Source organism: Vanacampus margaritifer, chromosome 7 (genome assembly GCF_051991255.1).
Source record: "Vanacampus margaritifer isolate UIUO_Vmar chromosome 7, RoL_Vmar_1.0, whole genome shotgun sequence".
NCBI classification, from domain to species: Eukaryota; Metazoa; Chordata; class Actinopteri; order Syngnathiformes; family Syngnathidae; genus Vanacampus; species Vanacampus margaritifer.
Window position 1 is genome coordinate 16,837,064 of NC_135438.1, and position 19,002 is coordinate 16,856,065.

Here is a 19,002-nt window from a genome sequence, read left to right on the forward strand (position 1 = left end):
TGCACCGCTGACGCTGCACAAAATAAACGCCCCCTTCGCACTCCCCTTACTCTACGCGTGTGTCGTGTTGGTGCGTGTCGGTGCAAGTGAGGTGGGGAAAAGCCGTGGGTGAGCTACAGCACATCCTATGCGGATTTTACCATTGATTACCCGCCCGGCTTCCCCGCACCCAGAACCGGGACTTCACTACTCCCGTCCTGTTGGGATCTTCATCTGGGTCTGCATGATATCATCGTTCACTTTAGTCACGCGGCAGGGAGGACATCATCTTGGACCTGCAAGAGGGAGAGGCAGTGCGGCGAGGGGATGAGCAATGGGAAAGGTAACCGAGTCTTCATTTATCCGAATGCTCATTCGTTTTCAAATACTCTATTTTAATCTAGCTATACATCATTGTATGTACATTACGCATGGTCGCAAACATTTGGAACAAAGCTACGTTGCGCGAGGGGGCGTGCGTGATGTGACAGCACGCGTGTAGGTGGCGGGCGGGCGGGAGGGGCGTCATGAACATGCTCACGCATGATGACACTACTGTACTTTGGACGCCCTCCCCCGCCACCTGAAACATGCAGTAAAAGACGAGCATCTGCTTTCTGCACGCGGTTCCGTTGCCGTCCAACGTGGTGACGCGAAAGAAGCATGTGACCGGACTACATCAGTTCCTGGACTACACCATAACACGTACTGGACAGTGGCAAGAAGGTTTGTACGGTCACACGTAAAGGTCATAGGACGAGTTAAAGTAGGAGTTAGAAAAACAGATGATACCGTGAACATAAGATGACTTTGGTTGGTATTGATTCATGTGCAACAAACAGTGTTTGATGTTGATCATCCTTTACCAAACTTTGGGGCATTAGTGGGTTTTCAGGGTAAAGGAGTGAGTTCTTCATCTTGTTGTTGGAGGTACTGAATGTCACCAGTTTCCTATGCAGCTGATTCATTCAACCCTTCTTGGGAAATGGCAATTTTATTTTTATTTTATTTTTGTTTGTTTATGTCTGTTAGGCCGGCTCTTTGCTTACTGTGCTATCTGTGCTACCCCCCCCCCCCCATCACCTGCCAACATGATGACCACGCCTCTTGCCCAAAATCAGCTGGCATAGACCCCAGTTACCTGCAACCAGACTAAGGAAAATAAGTATTGAAAATGTCATGCATAAATGGATTGCTGCATCATAGTGACAGCTATTTATACCAATTTGCTCACCTTATGAGAAGGCAAAATGCTAAACATCATTATCATCACACACGCTATGATGCAATGGCCAACATTCAACACTGAAATTAGAAGAATTATTGCAAGCATGTGGATATTTGTGTCACTGGTGGTGTAGCAATTCACTTGAGCAGCGTGAGTTCAATTCCCACTCCGAGCTAACGGTTGTCCATCTAATGTACCCTGTGAGTGATGGCGACCAGTCCAGGGTGTAGTTTACCTTTCGCCCAAAGTCAGCTGGGATAGGCTACAGCTCCCTGCGAGAACAGGATAAGTGTGGATAGATGGATTGATTGATAATGTCTGATGTGTTCTATATTTTTCTTGATGTTAAAACAATCCAACATGTTTTTTAAACAGGCATTTAAGGTGACCTTCAGCAAGGCATCTAATCTAACCCAGTTGGTATCGCGACTGCTGCAAACCCAAACACTGCTCTACCTTGTCACCGTGTGAGCACTGAAGACTACTGTCATGGGTCACATGGTCTCATCTTAAGCAATGCACGTAAAATAACAGTATAAGCAAGACAGATAGATTTTAGTGTAGTTGTTATGCAAAGGGTCCACACTCTCTCAACTGCACTGCCTATTAACTCATTCACTGCCATTGACGGCTATAGACGTCAGAAATTCATTTGAACTATTTCTATTAGTTTAACTTTTTTTTTTCCACTTTTGTTAACAAGAGTATGAAAACCTAGATTTTTTTTATTGTACATTTAGAACAGATATAAAAATTTGCAATAATCGTGAGTTAACTAGTGAAGTCATGCAATTAATTACGATTAAAAATTGTAATCGCCTGACACCCCTAATTTTTAATAATCTTTTCTCTTCTTTTTTTTAATGGCGTCAGGCAATTCATTTTTTTTAATTGTAATTAATTGCATGACTTCAATAGTTAACTCACGATTAATCACAAATTTTATATCTGTTCTAAATGTACAATAATTTTTTCTAGGTTTTCATACTCTTGTTAACAAAAGTGGGAAAAAATGTTAAACTAATAGAAATAGTTCAAATGAATTTTTGACGTCTATAGCCGTCAATGGCAGTTGAATGAGTTAATGACTGTCAGTGATGCTGAAGAGGATTTTGCAGAAAGTTGACCCTTGCAAGCGCTTTGGCAGTCATGTGGTTTTGGTTTATGCATAAACAATGAGACCACAAAGACTGTCCTTCAAAAGAGGACTGACATAGGTTTAGGAGGTTAAATAGACTCACATCTTCTTCACAGGAGCCCCTCATGATCAGGTCCCATGTGCCCGCCTTGGAGCATTTTAGGAGAAAAAATTATGTTGTGCATTGACCTCAATACGCGAATCTATGAAGAAGCTTCATCAGACACCTGATTGCTAGTGCTTCTGACCTACTTTCTCCTGAGTGGGCACCAAATGTGAGCCATTCATTCAGTTACTACCGTCAATCATTGTTTCCATTGCTTAATGCGCACAACTTGTCCAAGTTAGAATGTTGTGTTAAAACAATTGAAAGATCTGACTTGAAAGATACAGTACTAATCATTTTAAACCTACAGTATCTCACAAAAGTGACTAGACCCCTCAAATTCTAATCGGACAACACTGAAGAAATGACACTGACACAATGAAAAGTAGTCAGTGTACAGTTTGCGTAAATATAATGTTCCCTTGAAATAACATAAAATGCAGCCATTATAGTAAAACACAGGCAACAAAAGTGAGTATAGTGGTCCCTCGCTACTTTGTGGTTCACTTATTGCGGATTTTTATTTGGTTCCATAATTCATACATTGCGGGGTTTACCTCAGGTTGTACCTCGATATTTCGCAGGTTTTTCAGAGATTATCTTTTTGATAGTGAGTAGCCCATAACATTCTATATTAGAGTAAATTAAAACATATTTTTCTTTAATTCAACACAATCTGTTAGATTTTAAAACTAAATATAGACTATTTGGTAAATTATCTCATTTACTCCCAGCCATTTTCACTGAAGTAATCCCCTTCGCTCCTGGCTGTTTTACTGGATTTTGACTGATTTTGCAAGGCCCACAGAATATTGTGTTCTGTTGCTATAAAAATCATACCAAAAGAAAGATTAGAGTCTCTTCTTTCATCAGGAAAAAAAAGAATATTTCAATATGTTTTCAGTTTTGCAGCTATTAGCATTAGAATACAGCTAAGGTTCATCATTATTCACAAACCTGTTTAAAACACTGGGGGAAAGAACTGGTTGATCTCTTATACTCTGCTGTCACCTGCTAGCCGTTTTTTGTAATTACTACCATTGCTTTAAGCAACCTCTTCAGGTCAGAGGCTGCATCAAAGCCTTCTGTATGCTCTAGCATAACAACAAAACAAAAAAAACATAAATACGTTTTTGGGACTATGGCAATATTTGAAGCAAGAGAGCAAATGAGTTAAGAAGCGTGTACCAAGATAGGTTTTAAAAATGTTGTCATTTTTCTTCTTTTAATTATTTTTAGCAAGTCAGTGTCCCATCACTGGTGAGCTATTTTTAGAACAGAACCCAGATACTCGTACACGTTGGCACCTACACACTAAGTTCAATGTGTGTGTCTCATTCTCATGTCCTGTGGTCTGATGAGACAAAGATAAACCAAGCTGTGATATACTGAGGCAGCGCATGATCCCCTCCACCCGGAAACTGGGTCGCAGGGCAATATTACAACATGATAATGACCCCAAACACCTCCTAGATAACCACTGCCTTGCTAAAGAGGCAGACGGTAAAATAAGGTCTCGAATATCCATCAGCTCCATGATGTCATCATGGAGGAGTGGAAAGAGGATTTTAGTGGCAACCTGTGAAGCTCTGAGCTCTCTCAGATAAGGCAGTGCTGGAAAAAAATGGTGGCCGCACAAAATATTGACACTTTGGCCATTTTCCCTTAGGGGTGTACTCACTTTTGTTGTCTGGGGTTTAACTATTATTCACTCCCATTGACGGCTATAGACGTCAAAAATTCATTTGAAATATTTCTATTAATTTAAAAAAAATAATCCACTTTTGTTAACAAGATTTTTTTTTTATTGTACATTTAGAACAGGTATAAAATTTGTGACTAATCGTGAGTTAACTCATGAAGTCATGCAATTGATTACGATTTTAATTGCCCGACGCTGCTAATTTTGAATTGTAATTAATCACGTTTTCAATAGTTAACTCACGATTAATTATAAATTGTATATCTGTTCTAAATGTACAATAAAAAAAAAATGTTTCTAGGTTTTCATCCTCTTGTTAACAAAAGTGGGAAAAAAATGTTCAACTAATAGAAATAGTTTAAATGAATTTTTGACGTCAAAAGCCGTCAATGGCAGTGAATGAGTTCATGGCTGTATTTTGAGGGAACAATAAATGTACACTAATATTAGCTGTACACTGACTACTTCTCGTGTCGAAGTTATTTCTTCAGTGCTGTCTCATGAAAAGTGCAGAGGGCGGGACACGTAAAACTGTGCGAAAAGTCCTATCTTGGCTTTTATTTGGTTGACATTTGGCTTTTATTCTCCCTAACAGGAGTGTCTAGCAATCCTTGACAGAAGAGGAGCATTCATTGCCCTTGTTGCTTCCTCTTCAGTCCATGTTCTCTTTTTCAGCTTCACCTGTTGAAGGCCTGCTCTTCACTTACTATCACTCTGACTCCTCCATCACCCGTCAACATGACAACCTCAGCCCTGCGCAGGCAGGTGAAGAACATAGTGCACAACTATTCTGAAGCGGAGATTAAGGTACTGCGTGGTCTTGGTGTGTACCGTGATGGAGGATGAACAACAAAAGTGAATGTTAGGAGAAGGTGCAAGTCATTGTTGTTGTTCTTCTGGGGGTCTGCAGGTTCGCGAGGCAACCTCAAACGATCCATGGGGGCCGTCATCGTCGCTCATGTCGGAAATCGCTGATTTGACCTTCAATGTGGTGGCGTTTGCTGAAGTCATGGGCATGGTGTGGAAGCGCCTCAATGACTGCGGCAAGAACTGGAGGCACGTCTACAAGGTGAAAGGCGGCTCACTCGTATGTGGTGGAGTAGAAGTGTAAAAGCTGATTTGTTGGTTATTGGATGCGGTTTATATAAGTGTAATGAGTAAGTGAGGAGTTTTCCCTCTAATTTTGTGTTTAGCTTCTATATCAGCAAAGCGAAAGTGTAATGATAATTGAGCAGTGCGCATTTTAACTTCAGTCCCTGACTCTAATGGACTACCTGCTGAAAACTGGATCGGAGAGAGTGGCTCAACAGTGTCGAGAGAATGCCTTCACTATTCAGGTACGTTACAACATTTTCAAAATGAATACCTGGGACACTAAAATTTAGATCAAAATTAAATATTACAATGCATTTTCATAAGGGACTATTTGTAACAAATTTAATAGCGAGTCAATCTGCTGAGCAGTGGCTATGTTGCTACTTTAGCTAATGCTAAATGCTATCCTGGTTGACAGTTCAATGGCGCTAAACAAGGCAATGCACTTATCATTACCCAACATTTTTTGCTTAATCCAGGTGTTGTATGTAATGTGTATGTATACTGTTAGATATAGTAACATTTAAATTATTTATTTCCATATATTAACCATTGTTATACATTATTAACATCTTAATTCTTTATATTAACCATGTCGAAATATTTTGTAGATGTGAGGTAGTGTTGAACTCAGTATAATTTGACCTTAAACTGGAACATATTATTTGGTCTAGAAGTTCCTTCTCTGTGGGAAAACACATTTGGTCCTTAAGAACAGAATTTGTCTCGAACACACACCCCTGACCCTGACTCTGTTTTCGCCATCGCTTACGGAAAAGTACCAAGAGAGTATGTTTTGTCTACAAATGAAAAAGAGGCGGTCTGTTTAACTATAAGAAGCCATTTTACACGCGGAAGAGACACATTCGGCACTCTGAAATTCCACCTGTTATGTGATGTTTGGAGCCTGTCACGATGTCCAGAGATCTCTGTTAGATTAAATCATTTTTGCAAAGGTGTTTTTTCTTACATTAAATCTGTCTTGATATTTTTGGAACTCGCAAAGAGGACAAATATATTTTATTCCTCTTCAATACCCTAACCCCGCAACTTGAGTTAACATGCGGCTCTTCTGATTTTGGTGTGTCAAATAAATTACAAAATGTTTCCATGTACCACCCGCAATATGCTCACATACTACTAGGTTGGTTGGGTTCTATCACAAATGTCACTCAAGCTGTCTTTACCCGCAGGTGCTCGCCCAAAAATTTAAATATCCTCAAAAAGTTGAATATTTTCCATAATTCCATTCAAAAAGTCAAACTTTCATAGATTATAAATTCAGGGCCCATAACTTTATTGTGGCCCTTGTTTTCCTCTTGCAATACAGTACTATCAAGAGGAACCCAAAAAACAAAGAGCTGACAGCAAGCATCAAGAAAGTCTGGGCTTCCAGGACCCCCAGGCAATGCACGGCGCATCGAGGCAGTGATTAAGGCAAAGGGATTCCCAACCAACTACTTGAAGATTGACATGAAAATACCATCTATTTAGGGGTGTTAGAAAAAATCGATTCGGCAATATATCGCGATATTACAACGCGCAATTCTTGAATCGATTCGATATGCGGCTGAATCGATTTTTAAACCTAATTTTTTTGTGGGAATATTCAACAAAACGTCTTACTTTGGGTTAGGATTCGCACATTAAGCATGGAAGAATGTTCTATTAATGGAACATTAAGCCTTAATATTTTATTTCAGTGCTGTTCAAACATGAAAACGACTGCAACATGTTTTGTTAAATGCAGTGGCTCAGTTATAGGCCTGAATTTTCAGATAAATAAATACGTTTTTCATACAAATGAAATAATCAATTTATAGATTCGTATCGGGATTAATCGGTATCGAATCGAATCGTGACTTATGAATCGTGATACGAATTGAATCGCCAGGTAGTAGGCAAATCGCACCCCTACATCCATCCATTGTTGAGATTCTTCTGCCTAGATTTAGTCAGAACTGTTTTAATTTACTTATTCCTCAGTAGAACTTTTATCTGTGGATGTGTCTTTATAAGTGCTGTCACAATTTCTGCTCATGTCATCATGTCTAAAGGACCTCGTCTGTTTCCACATCCATGGGCCAGTATCTGGGGTTGAACTCAATGTGTATTAGATGATATGCTGTAAAAGTGTAAAAAGTCTTATCTGCTTCCGGCTGTCGTCATGTGTATTGAACTCAGGGCTTGAGGGGGAGAAAGGGGCTTGGGGGAAAAGGAGGCGTTGTAATACTTTTCAAGATAGTATAAGAATGATATGAGTCCGCTGAAAAAGACACACTGAGCGAGGAGCAGCTGTGCTTTTGTAAACCCGCTCATGTCCAGAATATTCTGTAAAATAAATCCTTCGAAGGACCTGTTCACCGATCTCCAGTCTGTATTCAGAAAATCAACAATCTCTCCACCCTAACAACAACGAACACGCAGAAGACAAATAGTGTCATTCCAACACCATCCATCCAGCTTTTTCCCCCCATGCAAAACACTGGGATTTCTTCATATTATTCTAATTTTTTGACATCTTGTTTTCGTGGGTTTTGTGAGTTGGAAGCCCAAATAATGTAAAAATAAACAAATAAATACTTGAAATCACTTAAGTAGTGGGGAACTGACTGTATAATCTATAAAAGTTTCACTTTTTGAATGGAATTGCGCAAATTATTCAACTTTGAGGATATTCTAATTTTTTGACGAGCACCTGTATAATGCCACTGAAAAGAGCCTAATTATGTTTTTGCCAACAGAGGGATCTGTGATCTGAAGTGCCAGGATGAGGCAGCCATTTTGTATTCACCAATCACCATAATAGCCGACAGCAAAATAGATGGTGTTATTCAGGTGTCAGGTTTTGCGGGAAGTTGGACCCAAGTGCAGAGAAGCAGAGGTGTTCAAAAGTAATTTTAATGAACAAAACAAAAAAGGCAAACAAGATACTCAAAAAGTCCAAAAACAGCATTCAAATTGCAAACAAATACAGGGAAACGACTAATTGGAAACTCAAGAGGTAGAAGTTAGGGCAAGCAGGCATGACAACAACAAGGACTGAAAGAATGAAGGGAACTAAATACACATACTAACAAGACAGCGAGAGACACCTGGACAAGACAACCGTGGCTGAGGGAGCTGATTAGATGACAAACACAGGTGGACACAAAACTTGACGAGACAGACAATCACACCAAGGACACAAGGAAAACATGTCAACCTAACCAAAAGTAATATATGAAAATGACCCAAAATATATATCAATTAATAACACAACCAATAATGCACATACAATATTGTATTTTTAAATCATGTCGAGTATTTTACACAAATATGTATTTTTCTTGGTTCAGACGCTTCGCGATTTTCAATATGTTGACCGTGATGGCAGAGACCAAGGAGCCAATGTCCGAGAAAAAGCACGCCAACTGGTATGTCTCCTGCGGGATGAAGACCGTCTTCGCCAAGAGAGAACACAAGCTCTGAAGACCAAAGAGCGGATGGCTGGGGGAGCTGCTGGTGGTGGGGGGGCCATGTATGGCGGAATACCGCCATCCTATCACCCGGGCAGGCGGACAAGCCAGCCCAGCATGGCTGTACTCTACGGGGAAGAGTTAAGCCGCTCCAGAGGTTCCCCATCCTCTTTTAACTGTGAGTCTGCAGTCGGGTCTTAATACCGCATTGGGGTTTTGACTACATTAAGTCGGAATCCCCGAGCTTTTGCTGTTGCACACCTACGATGCATCAACCTCACACATACGCATGAAGCACAAATCCATACATATCACCATTCTAACCTCTTCATTGTCCCTCAGCAGCCTCATCTTCATCTCCTCGGGGTGCCTCGGACCTGGAACAGGCTCGGCCTCAAACCAGCGGCGAAGAGGAGCTTCAGCTCCAGCTGGCTTTAGCCATGAGCAGAGAAGAGAATCAGAAGGTAAAACAACAGCATATTTATTGAACAGCGATTTTTGATCCTTTTTTTTTTTCATCTTAACCAACCAAATGTTTGTTCTTAGCGATTTGAGGAAGTTAAAAAAAAAACACAACATACTTTGTTGTTGGAGGGAGATTTCACTCGCTCTGGTCAGCCTTGGTCGACGTCTGTGCATCATAGTTTCATACTATAATTTAATTAACTAAATTACGATGCACTAGTGCAATGTCAATAAAAACTGAACAATGTTACTGTGGAAAAAGGCCTGCATTATTCTCATTATGTTGTTCAGCTGAACTGCGCTGAATGGACTACAGTGACCTTTTTAACTCATTCACTGCCATAAATTCATAAAAATAAAAATAAAGATTATTAAAAATTAGGGGCAAGAGGGGATTCAATTTTTTAATTGTAATTAATCGCAAGACTTCACTAGTTAACTCACCATTAATCACAAATTTGATATCGGTTCTAAATGAACAATAAAAAAAATCTAGGTTTTCATACTCTTGTTAACAAAAGTGTGGGCGGGGGGGAATGTTAAACTAATAAAAATAGTTTAAATGATTTTTGGACATTTTTAGCCGTCAATGGCAGTGAATAAATAAAATAAAAAAACTGAAAAGATAAAAAATTCGGGCGTCAAGCGATTAAAGTTTTTAATCGGAATTAATCGCATGACTTCATCAGTTAACTCGCGATTAATCGCAAATTTTATATCTGTTCTAAATGTTCAATAAAAAAAATTCTAGGTTTTCATACTCTTGTTAACAAAAGTGGGAAAAAAAACGTTAAACTAATAGAAATAGTTCAAAATGAATTTTTGATGTTTATAGCCGTCAATGGCAGTGAATGAGTTAAATGTACGATAAACTAATCAAATATTGGTTATTTTGCCAGGTGTAAAGTGTGTGCAAATTTGAATACACTGTTAACCCGAATAAGTTAGCAGAACTAAAACAAAAGTAAGGTTATCGGTTGCCTCAAGTTGTTGCCTCACTTTTTTTGAGTTGATCAACTCAAAAGTTAAAGTTTTCGGGGACGACCTTTTCATCCTTTGCCGTGATTGGTCGAAACAAAAGTTAGGTAGATGTGCACACGATTCTGCTTTGTCCAATCAGCTCGAAGTGTTGTACAGCATGCCCCGCCTTTCCCGAGCAAATCAACGCGGAGCAGTCCCAGACTGATATTGTGGAGAACTCCCTCGAGTGAAGCACAAATCAATCTGGCTATTGCCAGGCTAACAAAGTTACACCAACTTAAAAAAAAAAGTTAGTAAAGTATTTTTTTGATATATAAAACTGTGAGTATTTTGTACTTATACTTACTAAAATGCTTATTTTGAACGTTTGGGTTTACAGTGTATGTTTTCATAAATGTTGAAGCCATTAAAATCAGTGTCATTCTTGGCAAACAGTGCGTCGCCATGGCAACAACATCGGACAAAAGAAAATACTTTGCTAAATCTTTTTTTAAAATTATTATTATTATTATTATTATTATTATGTTCCTTTTCCTATATCATTAAGATAAATTTACACAAAACAACAAATCCATTTCATGCCTACAATTGTGTTCTAAATCAGCATAATATCAGGAAAACTACAGGTAATTGTCAGTTGTCAGTTTACCGAGTTAAGTCCAAGCATCTTTCCCATCGAATATGACATGCTCACTGATGTCTTTAATGATGCCACATCTGCAGGAGCAGCACTGTCGCCAAGGAGACGAGTCGGTCCTGCAGAAGGTCCTGGATGAGAGCAGGAGAGCTGGCCAGTCAGGGACACAGGAGGTGAGTATGAAAGCATTTGTGCATACTTTCCGTGTGGGTGTATGCGTTACGAGTGTGCGTTAGTTTGCTCACTCGTGTGGCGCTCACCGTGGACTTGTGTGGTCGAGAGTGATATGAGGCAAAAAGACATAGATCAGCATAATGAGAGTGAAAGGTGGGAGAGGAGAAAGAGGTCCCGCTGACTGATAACACGTTTGTCTTGTCTAACCTTGAGCTCGTGACATTTCCCTCAACACCATCCCCTTATCTGGTTGCGCAGAAGCCCCTATTCTCATTGGCCGGTTGACGAGCCAATCAGAGTCGCCTGCCGATGTGCGTATTGGTTTATGTGCATTCTTCTGTCTTTCAAATGCAAGTACATACTGTAATTACATTAATATTGTATAGATCCGGTCTTAGTAGTAAAAGTGTGAAATGATGGTCAATATTTTGATCTTGTTTGTATTTTAACTCCACTTGACTTTGTAATAATTGATGGCAGTAAAAATTATTGGAATCTATTTTAATCACTGTTGAATCAGCGTGTTAGCAAACACCGGCTCAGAATTTTGAAGCTTGGATACGGTTGCTACATGGTTTTAAACATCCTGTTAGGAAAAATGTGTTAGCACATCACTTTCTAAGTCTTAATGAAGTGAGTGAGGAATGCGTCGCTCGTTTGTCTGTCAGTCTGTAGCTGCCGCAAACATCATTCCACAGCAGAGCCTCTTCTTGAGAGAAATCTAAATTTTCTGATTTAACAATCGATTGTTGGGGGTCCCAGCAACAAAGTCACCTTAATATGCTCAGCTGCCTTCTCACTGCCATTGACAGCTATTGACGTCAAAAATTAATTTGAACTATTTCTATTAGTTTATTTTTTTTCCACTTTTGTTAACAAGAGTATGAAAACCTAGAAAAAAATAATTGTACATTTCGAACAGATATAAAATTTATGATTAATCGTGAGTTAACTATTGAAGTCATGCGATTAATTTCAATTAAAAAAATGTAATCGCCTGACGTGATTTAAAAAAAAAAAGAAAAGATTATTTAAAAATTAGGAGCGCGAGGCGATTGAAATTTTTAATCGTAATCAATTGCATGACGAGTTAACTCACAATTGATCGCAAATTTTATATATTTTCTAAATGTACAATTAAAAAATCTAGGTTTTTATACTCTTGTTAACAAAAGTGAAAAACAATTTAAACTAATAGAAATAGTTCAAATGAATATTTGGCGTCAAAGTATAACCGTCAATGGCAGTGAATGAGTTAATAAAAGGGCTAAAGCCAGATGCAGAATATAAATGACTGCCTGGATGAACAAATACTTTATTTGCTTTACTTTTCTTTGTTTTAATAGTAACCTAGAACAAACTTGATAAGTTAAAGCTTGCATCTTGCCACCCTACCCAACTTGTTGTCACAGCTGCTAAACACACAGTACTTGGCAGAATTTCCTGCAGCTCCTTCAATCTTGCATGCAGTTGGCCTTTTAGCAGCCTCCCTGACCACTTTTCGTCTCGTCTTTGCATCTATTTTGGAGAGATGTCCTGTTCTGAGTAATGTCAGTGTTGTGCCATATTTTTCTCCATAATCATGATTATCTTCACCGTGTTCCATAGTATATTTTATGACCTCGAAATTGTTTTGTACCTTTCTCCTGACTGATACCTCCATTTGCTTTCACTGTAAGGATTATCAGGAAAAACCTATAAGAAAAGATTACTTTTAGTTTGGATTAATCATTCAGAGGCACTCAAAATTGTGGACTGTGTGTGCTGCCTCCCATTGAACTAACATGAATATGATTGGTTAATTCTGAACACAGCCATATTCCAATTTGTATAATTTTATATATTGTGCACGCCACATGATCTCACTTAATTACTTTGACTTTCTCTCTATAATATAATGCGTGGTTGTTGTTTTTTAATGTAATTGTTTTACAGGTTAGAATTCACAATGGTGGAAATATTTTCTAAATTACCCATCTTGGTCTCATTTTATTTATTACAATAATTGGCATTTAAACTGGGGTGTGTAGAATTTTAATACCCACTGTTCGCTCATAGGCTAGAGCAGAGGTGGGCATCGAGGGCCGGATTCCTGCAGGTTTTGCATGTTGCCCTTCTCCCACACAGCGAATATATGATCAGCTCATCAGCAAGCTCTGCATAAGCCCGATAACCATCCTGTTGATTGGAATCAGCTTGTGTTAGACTCCGGCCCTCGAGGACCGAGATTGCCCACCTCTGGGCTTGAGGCAACTTGTCCGAAGTATAGCTGAGATAGGCACCAGTTAACTGTGACTACTGATGGCAAACAGTATTGGTGACGGATATTTTTGCAGTTTTTGGTGATGTGAAACTGCACTGTATTATATCGAGAGCTGTTTCCACCAATTTTCTCACCTTTTGAGAAGGTAAAATAACATAATCATATCTTTGCAAGTATGATGCGGTTCAGTTTCCATACCACTGGAATGTGAAGCATCATTAAAAGAATGTGGATATACAGATGATAATTTAAAAAAAAATCTACACACCCCTGTTCAAATGCCAGCTTATTGTCATATTTAAAACTGAAACCGATATAATTAATTTCAAAGCTTTTTCCAAATGAAATCTTGCAAAAATGTACACATGCGATTATAACTTTTGACGTGTCTGTGCTCCAAATTGACAAATCACGTTCCAATGTTGTTAAATAGGAGTCAGCACACACACCTGCCACCATTTAAAGTGCCTCTTCATTAACCCCAAATAAAGCTCAGCTGTTCTAGGAGGCTTTTCCTGACTATATACTGTAGTTATACTGTATCGTATAGCAGAAGCCCTGATGTACACAGAGAACTTCCACAGACAGGATCGGTAGGATCTCATCATTCAACAGTAGCAGAAGGGTAAAATATGTTTCCAAATGTAATAGATAAAATGTGATTTTTCCCAAATATAAAATATATATGTGGAAGTGACATTACCAAGAACTGAACATACCTCCAAATTTGATGGAAAGATGGGAAGAAAACTGGTCAGGGAGGCTTCCAATAGGCCGACAGCAACAAAGGAGCTGCAAACATTTCTGCCAAGTACTGGCTGAGGACTAAATGTGACAACAACCTTTCTTCTTATTCATCTGGCCAGTGGGGTAGGGTGACAAGACAGAAGCCTCATCTTACAAAGAAAAACATCAAAGCTTGGCTACATTTTGCAAAAACAACTGTGGTAATGTGTTATTGTCCAATGAAACCAAAGGTTGAATATATTGTATTTTTAGGTAAGTTTTTTTTTTTTGCCCTTTTTCACCTGCAATTGCATATTAACATTCATCCATCCATTTTCTTGGCCGCTTTTCCTCACAAGGGTCGTGGGGGGTGCTGGAGCCTATCCCAGCTGGCTTCGGGTAGTAGGCAGGGTACACCCTGAACTGGTTGCCAGCCAATCGCAAGGCACACAGAGACAAACAACCACACTCACAATCACACCTAGGGACAATTTGGAGTGTTCAATTAACCTGCCATGCATGTCTTTGGAATGTGGGAGGAAACCGGAGTACCCGGGGAAAACCCACTCAAGCACGGGGAGAACATGCAAACTCCACCCAGGAAGGCCGAAGCCCGGACTCGATCTCACGTCCTCTGCACTGGGAGGCGGACGTGCTAACCAGTCAACCACCGTGCTGCTGCATATTAACAATTTATTTTTAATACTTATTTTTGGGGGGCAGGGGAGGGGTGCAGTGGGTTGTTATTTTCTAGAGGCTTAGTCAAGGTGGAGGAAATTATGCACAGCTAGAAAGCAAAAAAATATATATCAGAAAAAGCCTGCTGGAATAGCTAAACATTGTTTGGTATTCATCGGGGACCTTTTAAATGGTGGCAGGTGTGTGCTGATTACCATTTGTGAATTCTGACCAGCCACCTGCACAAGTTTGAGGGTGTGCACACTTGTGCAAAAACACCTCAGACGTTCAGGGTTTTTGTTTCTTCCAATTGAGTTTGTTATAAATCACATTAATGATTTTAAAAAGTTTAGAATTGATTTATCGTGGTTTTATTTTTGTATATCATAAATACAGTACTGGCGTTTGAAAAGCGGTGTGTAAAAAAAAAAATGCATAGAAAATGGATGGATGAATTTGTTTTGTATATGCATGATCTGAGTATTGAAGGCTTATAATGATAAATCTCACATGTCGTTTATTGATGTTCTGGCTAGTTTAGAGTCTGTGCCGCCATATACTGAGCAATTCAATTCAAAAACAATATTTAATTAAGAAAAAGAAATGAATGGGGACAGAAAGATGAGAAACTTATATCTATCCCTAATCAATAAATAACCAATAAATGTAAATTAATAATAAGATGGTAATTGTTGCATATGTGTTTTGCATGGCTTTAAAAAAAAACATTTCAGGCATGCACGTGACCTACAAATCATCAGACATTTTGCACAAAACTACCTAAAATATGTGGTTGTTGCCTTTATAGTCTACCATGTTGGACCTCGTCGACTTCTTTGGTGCTTCCTCTGAGAGGCCACCCCCACCTGGTGACCCCTGGCACTCTACCCGGCCTTCCTGTAACGTCACTTCTGACCCTTGGGATTCTGTAGGTGAATGTCCTTTCATGTTCACATACACAAAACTTACAGGGTAAAGAGATTATGTTCCAAACATCACTTTTTGTATGTGCTCCATACAATACTTTTTTTTTTATCCGTCTTCACAGCTGGCACAGCCCCAGCGTCATCCTCGACTGCTGCTAATCCTTGGGCCCCATGTGCCAACTCACGCACAGAGCTATGGGAGGCGGCGCCTACCTGCAGCCCTGCAGTCGATCACATGTGGGAAAGAGCCTCTGAGCGCGGTATCTTCCAGAATCACTGACTGGATTTGCTTAACCAGCCTTTTATTTGTTCTATTATGAAAGCACACGGGTTGTATTATTTCATCAATGAAACATGATTCATGCAGGGAGTGATGGGACATGTCCAGTCAATACACATGAAGAAGAGAGGCTTCAGCAGGAAGTTCCTCAACTGTCTTCTCCTCAGCCAGCTAGTCCAACAGGTAAACAAATGGCAAGTGAAATTATGAATCTGGGATTTTGAGAGTTGATTATCCTATGGACGATATGCCACGGAGGAGGCGGGGCTTCCGACTTTTGTGTTTTCACCCATCAACTTTGTTTCCGTTTCCGGTTTGCGACGTGTGGGCCGCGTCCCAGTACTTGTGCTTCCGCCTTTGTGCCCCTCGGTTGCGCGTTCCCGTCGACGGGTGCGAGGCTATGACTGTGTAGTGTCTGTCTCAGTGTCCGAAGCATTTCAGATAGCCGAGACGCCCTCCCGCCGATGAGCGGGGGCGCGCGGTTGAAAGGCGCAGGGGTGTGGGTGCGAGTGCTGGAAGGAAAATGGCGCTGATGTGTAAAAGTCGGACGTCCGTGGCATCTACCCCATTGAATATTCCACTGAATAATCAAATGTGGGTGCCTCCACCCCATCCCACCCACAAACCTAGTCACTAAGGCAATTACTACCTATTTTTTGTATTTTGTTTGTTTGTGTAATATATTTCTTAAGAATAAGGAGTCTTGGTGATTTTTATTTTTTTTTATACCCCAAAAAGACAAATGTTGAACCAATTTAAGATTACAAATGAAATTGTTGACCAATTTTTTTTTTAAATCACTTCATTTATCAAGTTAATCCAAAGTGAATATATTCAATTTAATAAACTCATAATTAATAATATAATAGTTTAACTTAATTCAAATGTGTGTTACCAATTGAAGCGATTTGTTGTTGTTTTTTTGTTGTTTTTTGTTTGTTTTGTTTTTTTTGGTCAACAATTCAATTTATAATCTTAAATTGGTTCAACAATTTGAGTGTAGCTGTTAACAATAATCATCAGAATTACCTTTAAAAAAAAGGGGGGGAAAAACATGAACTATTTCACACTGTTTAGTGAATCAAAATACCAGTAATATGAATTCCCTTTTTTTTTTCAATTAAACTGAAATAGGGTATGACATTCTAATTTAGATGCACCTGTACCATTTTACCTTCTATAGTTCTTCAGCAACGACTATCCTCTTTGCAGATTCTGAGCTATGTGGATGTGCAGACATGTTCTGTGGAACAGATTCGAGTGCTGATCCATTCACGAATGAAGCTCTAGTCAAACCGGAGCTAAACGGACGGGACTCGGACAGTCCAGAGATGTCTGACCTGTCTCGTCTCGCTCCCCCTGTAAGCACTACCACACGTGTATGTCAGACCCCTGAGGCCTTCCTTGGACCTACGGGGGCCTCATTGGTCAATTTGGATGCACTGATACCTCCAACCCCGCCAAGCAAGGCGCACAACAACCCCTTCCTCTCAGGTAACAGTTTTGACAGAACTAATAAGAACAGCATAAGAAATCTATGTTTTAGGTTTCTAACCAGTGAATTGCCCCCACCCACAGGTCTGAGTGCTCCATCTCCTACCAACCCCTTCCACTGTGACCAGCCTCGCCTTACCCTCAATCAAATGCGTCCATCCTCGACATCTCCACTGCCCCCGCACATGCTCTCCTACAGTCCGTCACTTCCACTCCCCCTCCTTCACAGAGGGGCAGCCCTTCCCTCCTCGCATACCCAGCCTCCCGCCAGACTTATGGACCTTCCCGCCAACCTCCCCCAACCCCTGCTCCCGCTCTCTCCCCGGCCAGTGGCTCGCAATCAATCCCAAGCACAGACACAGGGCCACAACCCGTTTCTCTGAGACTTCATTTGCTTTTCCTATTTGCACACTCTAGACCAGGGATGGGCAACTTGAATGTGGGAGGAGGCCACAATTTTTCATCAGTGCTACTGGCGGGGGGCCACATGGGACCACGCACTTCCTAATCGGATGCATGACAAAAATGCTATTTTAAATATGGACAAGATACGCGCGTGCATGCAAAAGATGTGCTTTTAATATAATTTTTAAAATAATAATTTGTCCATATTACATTTCTCAATGCATATATAAAAGATCCACTATCCTAACTCGACAACAAAATAACCACGGACTGTAATTTATTTTTTTATTTTTTCAAGTGCTAAGGGCTCTCTTTGCATTAAAAAAAAAATACCATTCAAGGATGGCACAAATCTGCTGAAGAGCAAACCAACATTAAGTGCAAGCACTCTTTTTGTGCATTTAAAAAACTAAATTTAACTAAAAATGTTAACGTTTTTGAGGTACTATCATTGTCCTGCATATTATTCCAAATACAAAAAAAAAATGGGCCTGCTCACTTCATAGTATAGGGCAGGGGTCTGTAAGCTGCGGTTCTGGAGCCACATGTGGCTCTTTAGTCCCTCTCCTGTGGCTCCCTGTGGCTTTCTTAAAAAAAAGAAAAGTATATCATTTTTTTTACATTATTTATTTTTTTAGATTAAATACTATTTAAATTAATTGATTTAGATGAAAAAAAAATATTCAAAAAAATGCCAATTTTTAAGTTGTCAGAATTTTTTTTTAAAACATTACCTAAAAATGTCCAAAAAGTGACCTTAAAATGTCCAAAGAGAAAGAGGAAAAGCAGAAAATTATCATAAATAAACCAGGAAGTTGCCAAAAATGTCAGAGAATTGTATTTTAAAAAAGCCAGAAAAGAAAATATTCAAAAAGTAACCATAAAATGTCCCAAAACAAAAGACATCTATATTTTTTGGGGAAGAATGTATGGTGTTTGAAAATATTTTATTTTTCTAATTAATCAAGAGACCAGCCCGCAGGTTACCTATCCCTGTTCTAGACAAAAACATGAGCCTGAACCAGAGTATTGTTTAATCTTGTTTAATGTCTGCGCACACATGAAATGGATCAAACGTGGACTGGATGTATTTATGTCTGTCCAAAGAAACATCAGCTGCTATATGTAAACAAACCTGAACTCTTGAAGAAATGCATTCACACTGATCCATCACAACATTTATACAACTTACAAATTTGATATTAAGTATATAGCCCTGCAATAAATACCCTCATGAGGATGTCACCATCTGACGTTTTTTAATGAA

General features: G+C 39.5%; 1 protein-coding gene across 3 annotated transcripts; it reads left to right on the plus strand.

Moving 5' to 3' along the window:
- The first annotated feature begins 55 nt into the window (after positions 1-55).
- Positions 56-18,980, plus strand: epn3b (epsin 3b). Of its 3 annotated transcripts, none has more exons than XM_077571934.1 (12): positions 56-322; positions 4,829-4,960; positions 5,064-5,222; positions 5,407-5,490; positions 8,587-8,884; positions 9,049-9,170; positions 10,876-10,962; positions 15,439-15,562; positions 15,679-15,816; positions 15,924-16,019; positions 17,049-17,330; positions 17,415-18,980. In XM_077571934.1, the coding sequence occupies exons 1-12, from the start codon at positions 314-316 to the stop codon at positions 17,711-17,713; spliced, it is 1,830 nt and encodes a 609-aa protein (XP_077428060.1). In that variant the 5' UTR covers positions 56-313; the 3' UTR covers positions 17,714-18,980. The 3 variants fall into 3 exon arrangements, with proteins under 3 accessions (XP_077428060.1, XP_077428062.1, XP_077428063.1); XM_077571936.1 differs by having other exon boundaries at positions 9,052-9,170; XM_077571937.1 differs by lacking the exon at positions 56-322 and adding an exon at positions 414-705.
- Positions 18,981-19,002: the final 22 nt, after the last annotated feature.

Excerpts from the sequence above, each read along its gene's own strand:
- epn3b (XM_077571934.1), top strand. Across the intron at positions 5,223-5,406 it reads ACTGGAGGCACGTCTACAAG|TCCCTGACTCTAATGGACTA; the intron begins GTGAAAGGCGGC and ends TTTTAACTTCAG. Across the intron at positions 8,885-9,048 it reads TTCCCCATCCTCTTTTAACT|CAGCCTCATCTTCATCTCCT; the intron begins GTGAGTCTGCAG and ends ATTGTCCCTCAG.